At 36.9% G+C, this 14,936-nt stretch overlaps 1 protein-coding gene across 1 annotated transcript in view; it reads right to left on the minus strand.

Annotated features, from left to right (window-relative positions):
- USH1C (USH1 protein network component harmonin) overlaps positions 1-14,936 on the minus strand; it is a 47,585-nt gene that overhangs the window by 24,114 nt on the left and 8,535 nt on the right. The window contains exons 5-14 of the mRNA XM_034061313.1: positions 10,442-10,550; positions 10,316-10,340; positions 9,580-9,637; positions 8,727-8,821; positions 7,452-7,536; positions 6,968-7,027; positions 6,590-6,646; positions 4,651-4,793; positions 3,485-3,550; positions 683-807 (exon numbers count right to left, since the gene is read on the minus strand). Coding sequence (XP_033917204.1) covers positions 683-807; positions 3,485-3,550; positions 4,651-4,793; positions 6,590-6,646; positions 6,968-7,027; positions 7,452-7,536; positions 8,727-8,821; positions 9,580-9,637; positions 10,316-10,340; positions 10,442-10,550 — 823 coding nt within the window. The remainder of the gene's footprint in view (positions 1-682; positions 808-3,484; positions 3,551-4,650; positions 4,794-6,589; positions 6,647-6,967; positions 7,028-7,451; positions 7,537-8,726; positions 8,822-9,579; positions 9,638-10,315; positions 10,341-10,441; positions 10,551-14,936) is intronic.

The following is a 14,936-nucleotide window of genomic DNA, read 5'->3' on the forward strand; positions in this document are numbered from 1 at the left end:
GTAAATTATTTGCAGATATGATTAATGCAGAAAGCTCAAAGATTATTCCAGATAAAATAACAAATCCAAAGAGCTGTCTCCTCTTACCTTCATTTTGAAATGTAATAAAATGCAGTAACAAGATGCCCATAAAACCTAAAAGAATACTTATTGCTATAAAGAATATTTTCTTCACTGAGATGAAAGGACTCACATGTGTAACTTCACATTTACATATCAGCCTGTCCACATGGACATAAACACATAATCATATATCATTTAAAAATGCAGCACTACTTCCATTTGGGTGTGTAGTGGAAATCAGCACAAGTCTACTGTTGCAAGAACTGCTTTGGGAAAAGTTTGACAGGCCAAACACTGAACAGAAACAACACAGGAATGCACCAAAACCCCAGGCCATGAGGTTGATACTTCAGCCACTTTCTTAGTGAGCTTTATTTATTTATTTTCTCTGCTGCTGCTGATTGCAAATAAGCATGACTGAGTGGATATAGGTTTTGTGAGTTAGGTACCTGTTAAGTAAGAGCTATTAAATTAATCTATCATATGCTTTCAGCCTTCTGAAAATAAGCAAGTCATAGCTAGTTTGGCTTGGATGCAAACTGGTGATATATTCCATACAGCTCAGTGATGCATCTGACAAATACTTTCCCTAGAAAGGAGATAGAAATCAATGTCTTACTTTTGTGTTTGGAACAAGGGGCAGGGTGCACTCCTGCAGTCACAGTTTTTAAAGATTTGGGGGGCTCTTTAGGACCCCAGTCTTCTTCCCACTCCTTCTTAAATTTTTCTTCCTCTGCTGTTATCCTATAAGAAAAATTAACAAAAAAATATAAAATTGCAGCTAGGAATTCTGAGTATAAAACCAGCGGCATCAACATAAATTAATCACAATTTAGTGTTCAGTATGTTTGGGTTTTTTCTATTTAATATAAAGCATAACAAAATGCCCCTTTCCTCAAACTAAATTCCTTCAATCAAAGTTTCATTTACTAAGCTATTAAGATAATTTGTAAAATTCAATGTAATTGAGTATTCTTATTTAATATTGAGACTTCTAAGGCCATTTATATAAAACAGCTGCATAGATATTAAGCCCAGAGTGGTACACTACAATACTGCCAACCTTAACTGAAGCCAAAAATCCATCTCCCACCTACTAACTTTTAATTTTTAGAACTGAGAATAATCTATTAGAGAAATCATCAGTTTTAACTAAAATATTAAGTGACAGAAGAGCAAATCTCAAATAATTTACAAAAGAAGTGCCATATAACCTAATAGCTTTTAGCTCCATATATGGTGCCTTTAAGTGATTTAAGACCTATTCTTAGCTGTAGCCCGTCTTGAACTGGTAAACTGATATACAGTGCCGAAATTTACCAGGTCTTAGATCTAAATGATGCTATTTTTACTTGGATTATCTCTGGCAACTCTAATTTAACTACAGTAAACTTAAGAAATATCCACATGTGGGCAAAGCTGAGGTCAGTATTTAAATTTGGAGGCATAGTCAATAGCAGGGAACACTGGACAGAATGTTTTTACGTTTTGTTTTAATTAAAAAACAAAGGATTACAATGAATTTGAGGTACACAGAATTCAGAACTATTTAGGCATGTTTCATCTTTTTCCCCCCCAAAAATGCATGCAGGGTATTAACAAATGGCACAGTGAATTTCTACAAGGAATTCCTGCAAAAAGGATTTAAAAAATGGAGCAAAAGGTCATCCTCAAAAACTGTTAATACAGAAAAGCACTATATTCTAGCAAAACTGATTGTTTGCCATTGCTTATTAAATCTAAGCTTTATAACGAATCCAAGTTCCTATACTACCATCTTCCCTCCTCTACACCAAGGAGACTGACATTTACTTAACAGTTTGGATTAGAATATGGAAAAGCTTAACAACTGCCTCAGCAACAGTTGGGAATTATACAAGGAAGTATACAGACATGCTAGCCCTTAAAACGAGCAGCCTTGAAGGCAGCCTGCTCATGAAAGTCCCCTAAGTGAGCAAAGATGCACTTAGTTCAAGAAGGATATTGCAGATACTAAATATTTATTATGACAGGCAATCTGAATTCAGAGAATAAAGTGATTCTTCACCTCTGGTAGTCTGCTTTTATAGCAGCTTTCCATGGCTCGTGCAGGAATTTCTACACTAGACCACAATAATGAACAGGATGTCAATTCCCCAGGAATTAGAAATGGAAAACATTTAAGAATTCATCCACGTGCTGCAGTAGAGCCTACAACAGAACTGCCAGAAGATACTTCTGTTGTCACAGCTGGGCAATTTGCTCCTTTTTGCACCTCAAAGATTCAGAAATTCCTGCACATTTTCTATCAGATAATTTTAGCTAATACAAGTAGGGACAAAATGAATACAAAAGGGACTTGAGTGAATGAATATGAAGTAAAAGCTGTTTAAGATGTCAAAGCGCAAAGCTGAATACTTCAGGGTCAATCTTAGATCTAAAACGCTGCATCAAAGCAGATATTGTGCAATTTCCCGTTATCTTTCATGCAGTTTCCCAACATCATTTAGAAGGTAAATTAATTACTGTGAGAACAATGTATTATACAGGTTAATTTAAAAGCTCCAAATGTAAAATAACGCTTAGGTTATATTTATAGAAGTGCCTTTATTATTATACAATATTTGAATACGTCTACTACCTAGAATCACAGAATTTTTAAAACCAGTGTAGACTGTGATAACAAAAATCAGATTTCCTGAATAAAACAGGTTACAGAACTTCTTGCTTTTGCTGCCACAGTTTTAATTTCATTATTTTTCTGCTTAGAAAAGCAAAACCCTACTTAAAATTTATGATGACTGAAATTTTTATTCAAGACAATTATCATATAGTCCTTTTTTTCTAGACTAAATCTACAAAACTTTTGTTTTCAGAACTGCCTGATAGACTGAAAAGGTTATTGAGTGCTGTGAACACTTTTACAGGCCATGAACAAACTACTTGTATTTTGCTGGTTTGGTTTTTTCCATATAACCTAAGTGGATATGTCATCAAACCCCTGAGTATTGCATGTTTTTAACTTTTTATTCATTCTTCTCTGTTTCTTCCCTGATTCATTTCCTTGAAGTATTTTCTCTTTTTTTTTCTGTTAGAATTAAATGTAGTAGCTCAGTGGCAACAGGTTAAACAATTTTTGACACACAGAACTTCAAGTTTCTCTATACATTTATAGCCTTTTAAAAATAAGCAGCCAACTTCAATTTCATATTGAATTTATTATTACCATAACCCTCATGTTTCCCAGGTGCTGATTTTCAGATCAGTTACCTGTTCTTTAACTGTAGTGCATTTATTCATGCATTGGACCCTCCATTTAACTAAATAGAAATATCACACAATGTTACTGTTATAAAAGAGCGTGCAGAATGTTTTCAGCCAGACCTAATATGCAAGGACCCTCTTTCAGGCTGCATAATGCTTACATGAGGTATTTACTTACTGCTCTATTTCTCGGCGATATCTCTCCTCTTTTTCTGCAGCCTTCTGGGAAATCTCCAGTTTTCTTCTATATAAGAGGAATTAGGACACCATAATAAAAATATTTTCTGAGTAAGAGTTTGCACAAATTGCTTCATCATATAGTTCGTAAAAGATACAGATGGCAAAGACACACGCATTGAGGAAAAATTCTCCTCTTTAAAAGTTGTATTTATGATACCAAGGATTCAATATACTTTCATAGGAACCCTGAGGACATTCATTACCATCTGGATAACAAGGCCATATTACCTATTTCACTCTTTAAGATCCTGTCTACTTCTGAGATGGTTCCACAGTATATTATTTTAAGAGGCTAAAATTTGTAACTGTGCTACTAAAAATAAAGAAAGAGGGAATAGCATCATTGGAGTATTGTGTGCAGTTCTGGTGTCCTCAACATAAAAAGGACATGGAACTGTTAGAACAAGTCCAGAGAAGGCCACGAGGATGATCAGGGGCTGGAGCACCTCCTGTATGAAGACAGGCTGAGAAAGTTGGAGCTCCTCAGCCTGGAAAGGAGAAGGCTCCGTGGAGACCTCATAGCAGCCTTCCAGTATCTGAAGGGGGCCTACAGGGATGCTGGTGAGGGACTCTTCATTAGGGACTGTAGTGATAGGACAAGGGGTAATGGGTTAAAACTTAAACAGCAGAGGTTTAGATTGGATATAAGGAAGAAATTCTTTACTGTGAGGGTGGTGAGGCACTGGAATGGGTTGCCCAGGGAGGTTGTGAATGCTCCATCCCTGGCAGTGCTCAAGGCCAGGTTGGATGAAGCCTTGGGTGATATGGTTTAGTGTGAGGTGGCAGGGGGGTTGGAACTAGATGATCTTGAGGTCCTTTCCAACCCTAACCATTCTATGATTCTATGATCATGAAAATAATTAATGTGATACTGAATCACAGGGGAACAAAGTGACCCTTCTACTCAACACGTATTTGCATGATATCAACTCTGAAAACCTAGAACATCAAGAACACCACAGAATAAAGATTTATGAACACAGACTCCACGAAAGCAAACTTAAGTTGATATAAGTTGGGAATCTCCTCACAGTTGCCCCTGTCTTACATGTCCTTTCTCAATTCAGGGTAAAATTTTCAGACTGTACTATATAGCATTCTTACAATCTTTCTTTCTCCTGCTGCTCTTTGATGATTTTGTTAGTCTCCAGAGCAAGTCGCTTCTGATGCATTAACTCCTGGCGTTCTTGTTCACGCAGACGTGCTTCTCTCTGCCTTTCTTCTTCAGTCATGAACAGCTCCTTCCCCTGCAATCAGAGCCGCCACCCACATCAGTGGTAAAAAGGTCTCAAGAATGTAGTTCTAAGAAATAACTCTAAGGTGTTTACATACTAGCACATCTGCTATTTTCTCATATCACTTTTTCCTGAGGAATGTTTTCTGAAAGACCCTGACAGATCTGACAACTTCATTCCAAAGAGCTACTTCAGCTTCAGTCTCAAAGATACAAAGTGCTAAACGCCTCAGAAGAGGCATGCAACTATTAAAGTCAGTGGCAACAGCATAAGGGTCTATGCCGAAGACATGCTTAGTGTATCACCCAGAAAACATTCCACATTATACTTTCCTGAAACCTAACTGAGCAATGCAGTTCTAGAGATCAGCAAACTGTATGAATCCCAGTGTGGAAGACAACTATACAGTTACTGCATTTTAATGCTCTTGTTCTTGGCTGCTGTGGAAATGTACCATCATTCAGAGAACCCAAATACATGGAATGGACATTGCCAAAAGGTTACATAAATGCTTCAGTTTTTGTTCCTGTTTTTGTTTGCTTTACAATTAAGACACCAGCAATATTTTCTGTTCAAGAAAGATATTTCCATGGTGCTATGTGTGGAACACTTTGATAGCATCCATCTAATTTTCACTACCAAAGTTAAAATCCCATGTTAATTAGGAAGGCAGGACTTTTTATGTCTCTAAGGTTCAAAGTAGACAGCTCGAACAAAAAAAAGGCAGTGAAGAATGCTTTTGCACCACAGTCTTTGCTGACCAAAAAACAGGAGTAGAGCAACTGTTTCCTTTGGCAAACTCTTCTTCAGCACTAAGACATATACTGAGGAGAGACAAGCAAGGTGAAGTAGGGTAGAGCAAAAGATTACCGATTTTAAGGATGCAACCAGTGGTACATGCCTGCATAAACCTTATTTTTTCTAACAGCTAGTAATGTATCTGGGAGTTGAAATTAAGTCCTTAGGATGTTGAATTCCAGAAGCTGAATCAACTAGTCTGGAGCTTTTGTTTAAATAACAATTGACAAGACCTTCAGACAACTGCATCTTTTGTTACTCTAAGAGTAGTTTACATAAACCACAAATTCCTTAATATAGCTGCACAGTATACATGAGCACTTTGAAGTGGCTTAGGTGATTTCTTAACCTTGTTTTTCCTACTTAATTCAATTGCAAGTCAATTAGAAAATACCATCTTCAATTAGTCTACGGAACTTCAGTATTCTCTTGTATATAACTATACTTTTTACTCTAAGGAAGATTAAAGCAGTAAAAACATAACATTCAAAGTCACACAAGTCAGTGGGAAGATTTGATTTATTTCAGCTGACTTTAGATTAGGCCCTAAAGGCATATAGTTCTGTTGTACAGAACAGTGGAAAAGGACAAACTGAACAATTTTCGATGTGTTGATACACTACAAATCAGATAAACAGTTACACAAGGAATTAATGTGGAATAAGACTAAAACATCAGCTATTCAGGACAACAGATTCATTTGCTCCAATCCAGTTCACCTTTCTAGTTTCAGCAGAGGCAGCTATCTGTTACAAAAGTAAGGTTAATTTCCATTCCTTGTCAAGGGAATGGTTTTACACTGGCCCACAGTCATGAAACAGTTTTACACTGCTTACTGAGAATCTTGTGGATAGTTATCAGTAATCAAAAGCCACTCAACACTGCCCTGGTTGACAGAATTTAGTGGTATAACCATTATAAAGAAATATGGCTTTACTTCTTATAATTTTTAACATTCATTTGCCCACATAGCAATTTTCACAAGTGTTCTTCTCTAATATACTACTTACAGCGCCTGCTACCACAGAGATAGTCAAAGTACGACTACTTTTGAGCACTCTGACAGCCTGCAAATTGAAACAAACAAGTCTGAATTAAGTGATAAAAGGCCTATATATATTTACATATATATTTTTTATATAGATATATTTAAAAGTATAGATATATATGATGAAAGATGCTGGCTGTCTAGGCTGGAATTTCCAGAAGACCTACTTGAACACAACAGGGTGGTAGTTATTCAAATCTCCAAATACCCATGTTCCATATACAACCTCTTTGGTTAAGTACCCCCGTATCAAACATATTTTTTGCAGCCAGTAAAACCAGACAGATGCTTAATAAGTTGACAGCTATGAACTGAGAGAACTAGGAAGACGTAATCTTACCTCTTTATGATCCACGTTAGAGAAGTCCACTCCATTTACCTCAACAATCTGATCACCAACCTAAAGGAGACAATTGAAATTGTAATACAGATGCTGAATTAGTACATACATTAGATGAAAACTGAAAGAGATATAGTTTCTAACATTCTAAATACAATAATTATAGGTAACACAGAGTACAAGGGGAACAGACCAGAAACTAGACAGGTTTGCGCATTCTCCTATGTTAGCATTTCCTGTTGTCACTGTTTGAGACCAAATACTGTGCTTGACAGGCTATTGTTCTGACCCAGGAGAGCACTCTAATGTTCTTAAACATATGGAAAATCACTTCATTTGAAATGTAACCACAAGGTATTTCTTTCCAATGGAAAAAAAACCCAACCCCACAGCTAGTGACTTTACAGTCGTCCAGAATCCCTGGAGTACTAAATACAAAAGGGGATTTCCTTGTGGTACCTACCTTGGAAGGTGGCATACTTACCTCTAAGCCCACTTCTGCTGAAAGAGAACCCGGCTTAACATTGCTGATAAAAATGCCTGTTTTTTGTGTTGGGCCACTGGAAATACTGATACAATAGAAAAAAACAAACGTTTATAGGATAATATTTATACAATAATAGTGAAAAACAGTGAGAAGTCTTAGTTGGCTTTTTTTTTCTTTCACAATTTGTTTCCCGTTAAATAATATTTTTGTGTTATTATCCTACTCTGAAACAAACAACAAAATTTGGAAAAAAAAAACACCACCTGAAAGAAAATTGGAAAGAAAAACAAGAAAAACATTCAAGCTTCTATGTTTTGCCTTAGACACTGAAACCAGCACAGTACACTGACCTATATAGTCTAAAGGACTGGGACACTAATGACATTTGAAAGCAAACATGTAACAATGAAGAATATTAATTGCTTGCACATTTACTCACTGAACTGCAGTATACTCTATGGACAATTGAATGGTATTTTTCAGGATTATTTATTAGAAAGCAAGAAGGATGTTTCAACTGGAGGCCAACACCTAGCCTGGAAACTTTAATCTACAGTCTTAGTTGGGCCTAAAGATAGCATTGGTTTTTGTAGATCATATATCCAGCAGGTGATGGAACCACCTTCCATGGTTTGTAAATAATTTTTAACACCTTTACATATTCCAAATACTATAAAAGAAAACTTATGCTTTAGAAAATATGCTGTGCAGTTCAATCTTGACAATGTCAATTACATCCATCTAAATATTGAAGAAATCCTACCATATCTTCATACGCCAAAACCTCCATAACTAGCTGTAAGGACATGACTCTGAGAAGCATCTGTTCATATTTCTAAAAATCTAGCAAATTTAACATTACTTTTAGGAACTGGATATAGCAGTGAATGGATCTTCAGTCACAGAAAGCAGTCTAAGTTCAGGGAGTGAACTTGACAGTGGACAGTGCTGGAACTTGCTATGTCACAGAGTAGCATTTAAAAGTATTTTGAAATGGAAAAGCATTTAAAAGATCCAATTCCATGACAACTTGTATTATGTCACTTCCAGCCTGCTCTTACTTTTAAAAGATTTTTTTGGTTTTAAGTCAGAACTTGTAACACAGGCATTTATGATTACAAAGGTGTGCCACAGATACCCTCCTTTTCCAGTTTCCTTTCCTGATCCAGTGTTGATGTCCATTTTCTTGATATATTAGTGAAGGATGAAAGTAACTGCCTTGGATGTCTCACTTAACAAGTCAGTGACATTAAATAAGAAACATGTACCCACCTGCATCCCATGCCTTTTGTACCAATCAAGCTAATGAAGACTTTTTTCTCTTTATTGTCTCTTCCTCCAGAAGAAGCGAGACCAGCAACACTGCCCTTTCCTTCCTATAGGGGGTTAAAAAATGGAGCGGATGTTACTTACGTGAAACTTGTAACAAGACTACTACAGAATTCAATAAGCCAGGATCAAACCCTGCCAACATCAAGATAAGATTCTTCAAAGGATCCACAGGAGAAGAATGTCAAGTACAGTCATTTCAGTGGAGCTGCATGGCTGTGGTGAAAGACTGTACTTTTCTAACTGGATAAGAATGTTTAGTCAAATTTTGTCTTCAGAAAAGGGTAAAGGAAAATTGAAGGAAACTGATACTGCAAAATAATAATTTAGATGTTCCCTGACAAAAGAGCTGGAAAAACACATGATAGTGCTATTTAACAATTTCTTTCTGAAAGCTTAAGAGTGATGATTGTGGTCTCCCTTTTCACTTCTGCAACCCATAGAAGTCACTTTCATTCATACCTGCCATTCCTCCACTAATACAGCTAAGATAAGCCAAACAATCTGTTAAAGATTTATACAGAAGAACCGTAGCCTGATAAGTTAATAAGCCAAACCAATATAAAGCACCAATTGATAAGTAAAAGATATCTCATTTGTATCCTGCCCTTTCCTTACTTAATGATGCTTAGAATCATTTCACATCACAACAAATGTTTCTCCCACAACATTTGTAACAAGATATTGCATTACAAAAATAGATAAAATAACTTCTGTGATAAGGTCAGAGGAAAAAGCGTTTCAGAACCATTAGACATTTCCCAGAAGACATCTTAATAACATATTAATCTCTTACCCCAGAGTCTGACACAAATTGGTCCACATATTGCCATTTAAGGGGTTCATCTGCTGAACTGGAAGGGAAAAGTAATTTAAATTATTGGGGACAAAATAAATGTGCACGTATTAAATAAGTGACTTTGGAATGTGGCCTCCTATTCTGCCACAGAAGAATTATCAAATTCCTTTGGATACCATCTGCAACTACTGGTTTATTTTCCAGCTATTTAAATAGAACAAACGAGCATAAAACTCTTTAGGCTAGTAAAGCTGGACATACGTAAAATTGGGAAAACCACCTCAAGTGAAACACTTTTGGGTAACTCTAAGAGACTGTGAAAATGATCCAAATAACATGAACAGCTTATATAAATATCTAAGAAAAGAGACACCTCCCATCATTAATATTCAAAGAAATTGGAAGAGGATAATAAATTGAAAATCTTCTAAGTTCTGAAGAAATCCTCAAATATTTACACAGAGAAGCAGTAGAGCTCTGTTAAGATAGGTACATTGATAATGAAATTTCAGATAAAATGCATGAATAATAAGAAAATAGAATTAGTTCATTTAAGTAGGCAACTATCTTTAAATCTGCCTGTTTATCATAAAGGACATGACATTTTAATCAGCTACAGATATGCCTATTCACACATTTTCAAATACACAGATAAGCACAAGGGTTCTTTGGGTACTGAAGAGGCAATGTGAAAATGAATCACCTAATCTGTTTTCAAATCAAATACCATTACCTTTTGACAGGTATCATGCCAACATCTGAAAAAGAAAAACACTTTGTTACATAACACTTTCTACAGATCACCATCAATATAGTAACAGCAGCCTTCAGTGATACAGGTGACATTTTTGTTACTTACGTCTTACTTTTATGGACACTATTTTCTTTGTACGAATGAGATTTATGACTTCTTCATGTGTGCATGATGAAATGGAATATCCATTTATACGAACTATCTCATCTCCAACCTAAAAGATGAAAGGGAAAAGGAAAAAAAAATAAATTGTGAATTAACATTAAAAGGTTTTTAAACAATGATGTAATCTGACAATCATTTTGATGCAAAAGTTTGATGATGCCGAGTCCTGAATACTGTGCAAATTCCAGGTAGTGCCCAGTCGAAATGCCATCCTTATAGTTCACAGAAGTTCTCATGAACATCAACAGAATAGGAGTTTGTTATTAATCGATGAAATTTTGTGTGCCTCTTCACAAATATGTTTGGTTTCATGGTAGTATTAACCCTAGTTAATGACTGCCTAGCATATTCCACTTAAAGACTAAAATTCCAAGCTGCCACATTTCAGTTTAAGCTTAAGTTTTCCATGCTGCTATCTGCATCAAGCTGATTTGAAGTGTCAGCAAAGCTAAAGCACCTAGTTCTAAACCACAAAATTTGGGTGGAATGCATTCTCACATTTATAAAAAAATAATAAAAAAATCTACAATTACTTTGTTGAGAGGCTCTGTGCTTCGGACTTAAGTTTTGAAAAGGTCCTTATACTACAAATCAAGATTTTAAAACATCTTCATTGGAGAAAAAGTTTAGGAGAAAGGCTAGATTCACCATAATGTGTTTGGTGAAAGTTACTTAATACAAGATTCTGGCTATGCCAGCTCTGATCTGATGGGAACTTCCCTTTCATACACTTGCTTTGGGTCTGCTGGTGCACCAGCCACTGGTACCAAGATCGGTTGTGAAACACTTTCAATTGCAGCTGCAGAAGATCAGAAAGGTTAGCTCTTCCAGAATGCAGGAGGCACAGAAGACTCACCATGAACACAACAGCTTCATTCAGCCCTAACTATTAAAGTGGAGCAAAAAACCCCACTATCTGCTTACAGAATTAAAGACTTCACTGCAATATTCACAATATTACAATAAATATCTTAACCTTTAACATGCTTGTTAAGACTGTGCCACCTTAGGTAACTGTGACCCAATTTTATTTTAAAGATACAACTTTTTTTTTCTTTTTCCTTTTTGAGCCAGATACTTCCATTCTCCCCCATAGAAACTTCACAACTTTTCTGTCACTGGAAGGACAGACAGTAATACCACCAGTCTTAGACTGAGCAGGCAATCTACTGTCCACACAGACTAAATGACACAGAGTATCCAGTGTTTTCTCCATTACATCAGTTTGACATCAATATCTGTGCTTGGGAAAAAAAAGTGAAGTCACAGTTGAGCTCACTGAGGACTAGCTCCCTTGTGCCTTGTTAACAGTTTTAAGGGAAAAAATGGGCACTGCTCAGCACCAAAAGCCTAAATTTCCATCACAACATTTATGTGAGAGGAGAGAGGAGAACTGGAAGTAGGAATTCCTCAATATGTCCTGTGTCTTAGAGACAGATTAACACACACCTTGGGTGTCAGGACATTGGGCACGCCATGACCAACCCTTGGTTTTTGTAAGTATTATCAAATCTTCTGATCTGGTCAGATAAAAGCCAAACAACCAACCAAGCAAACAAAAACCCCAAACAACCAACAAAAAAAAATCCAAACCCCAAATAAATCCATTTATTTTCTTCACTTTTTACACACTTCTCTACTTGGTCTGGGAAGTGCTCTGTGCACTGCAAAAGTACACACAACTTTAACACTGCTCTACCACCATACCTCATATAGCACGGTTTCCTCCCCACTGAACCTAAAGCTTTTTATCTGACAACACAGCACCAGAAGCCTACAAAGGCAGAGAACGCAGTTCGTGACTGTCCTGCAGAAGCTGAAGATGCTGTGGTCCAAAGTCCCAATCGGTGGGACTATTGCTCCACCTGCTGGACACCCAAAAATCTCACCCAGGGCAGTGGCCTGCGTGCAGTTCGCAGCACCACTAAGAGCTTGACTGTTTCCATTTGAGACTTGTAAGAGTTTCTAATATGATGCTTCGTAAGAGCTGAAATAAGTCAATTCTGATGGCTTTGGAACGTAAAATCTGCGGTAAAAAATGCAGAATCAAACAAGGAAAAGTGATTTAGTGTCACATCTTACAGCTCTTACTACGAGGGAACACACACTAATTCCAAACATTCAAAATCATATCCACCCCATCAAGCCACTCCACAGGCCTGGCCACCACATCACTGCTGTCCTCCTTCCTCTGCAGATACAAACACCATATTTTCAGCTAGTCTAGAGCAGTTCCATTGTCCTCAACACTTCAGGAAACCCATTGTAAATAATGTGTTTTAAGGACTGTGACTAGCACTGGCAATGCAATTGTACTGCCAAGAAGCAAAATGCCTTGGAAGCAAGTCAGACTTATGGCACTGTGCGTAAAGGCTCAGCCTGTTCTGGATTCTGCTTGTTATTCTAGGAAACAGCAGGAAAGCAAGTGATGACCGCTTTTCAAAGGAAGCTTGAGTTCATCAGTAATAAAATGTTCAAAAAGCTTTCCCCATTCCCATCTCTGGCTTCTCTCTGGATTACTCACTTGCAAAAATACCACAAGTTTGTGTATAACTACTTAGCCTCAAGTGTACAATCTTGACCTCATTTGATCTACCTTGACTTTTCTGTCTTTATTTGTTGGTGGTGGGGCTTTTTGTCTTTAGTTCAAGATTCCCTCTTCTATTCACATCTTTCGCATCACACAGGTTATAAAAGACCATGCAGCTTCGGTTTTCACAAACCCAGCTTTTTTAAATGGTAACCTAACCTACTGTTATTTACTGCCATGTCTTAACACCCAGAAGCATCCCAGTTTTAGGACTGTAAATGGCAATGCCATTTGTGAGTATCCGTATAGCTTCTGTATCAGCAGAACTAACGTTGCACTGAGGATGTCATCATTCACTGAGAGAGTTGTATCTTTTAGTATCATCTCCCTATGAAGCACACAGTAAAATATAAATGCAGCCAAGAACATATTTTTTCCTCCCATGTGGGAATGAGCTTTTTCCATATAGATATTTTTAATACTTCTCTTTCCTGAGCTTCTGAAATGACATGAAAAGACAGTCTAGTGTTCTTTACTCATCCTAATGACATTTATATTACTGACTATGACTGATGGTGCTTTAGAAATACCACAATCTAGGCTGAACTACAGGGGACATACAGATATGTAACAGAAAGAAAGAAAAAAGTGGCCATACACTGAGGTAATTCATAGGTGTTTTTTCATACGTTTTGTTACTTTTGTACTCATATCACTGTATACCAACCTTCTGAATCAAAAGCAGTAGAAATAAAAGTCTGCAGGATTGAGAAGATTAAAACCGTGAACCTTGTTTTGTTATATAGCAGTTTCCCCTTTCCCTATCAAACAGGGAGATGACAGACTTCCAAAAGAAAAGCTGCAAGCCTAACTTTATCCAAGTAAAAGCCAATTGTTTGTAACTTTTAACATCAGAAATACAATATTTAGTGCTTCCAGGAAACTGAAGGGTTTTTACATAACATCACTGTTTCAAATTTCTCATTTTGTGTACTTCTCCCACTTTCATCATTCATACCAATCTCTATCTCTTGGCATCCAACAAAATCCCCATAGACATAAGAATCAGAAAGGGAGGTAGAGAAGGGGAGGTAAAAAACGTTTCTTCATGAAAGGACAAAATACTTACTTGCCTTTTAGGGAACCTGCAATGGAAAAAGAAGAGTCAAAACTACAAATGCCTCAGTGAGGCTTCATGACCATTCAGCCATTTTAATCTAACTTGGAAACTACTTAAAGGAGAAATCATGCAAAATGATTTTAAGCAGCAGGACATAAACTGAGGGTCTAATAAAAGATCATTATAGTTTTCTCAGACAGCATTTCTGGGATAAAAAATGTGTAGAGATTTAGTGAAACAAAGCAAGTGGATGAAATTTCAGAAGCAGTTGGCGCTACTGTGAGACAGCAATTTAGAACAATGGACTGACTGTCAGCTCGTGTTATTCACTCGGGTTCAGAAAGTGCCTGGTGCCACCTATTATGAAGGGACTTCAGGCTGAGCTTTAACACCACATATCAAACAAAATAAGTCAGACAGTTACATGAGCTGCAAAGCACCATCTGCTCATATTAATACATATAATCTAACCCTAACAAATTCATAGTCAGTCTCAAGCATATTTCCCCCTTATTGTCCCTCCTTCATCACCAAACTCGTTAGTTCTTAGTTGTGGTACAACCCAGCCCAAAGATCCTTTACAACCCAGTTCACTGTCACCAACATGTAGTACAACGACCCTGGTCCCAGAAAGCCAGAAAAGCCTTTCTGTGTACTGCAAAAAAAGAAAAAGAAGAATGGTGTCCTTACAAGTGAGGATAACTCCTTATCTATCCAACATGTCAAAACAATCTGAAACTAGCAGAGAAGCTTGATGGCTTAAGACACTGGGTATTAAGTCCTTT

Source organism: Melopsittacus undulatus, chromosome 4 (genome assembly GCF_012275295.1).
Source record: "Melopsittacus undulatus isolate bMelUnd1 chromosome 4, bMelUnd1.mat.Z, whole genome shotgun sequence".
Classification (NCBI taxonomy): domain Eukaryota; kingdom Metazoa; phylum Chordata; class Aves; order Psittaciformes; family Psittaculidae; genus Melopsittacus; species Melopsittacus undulatus.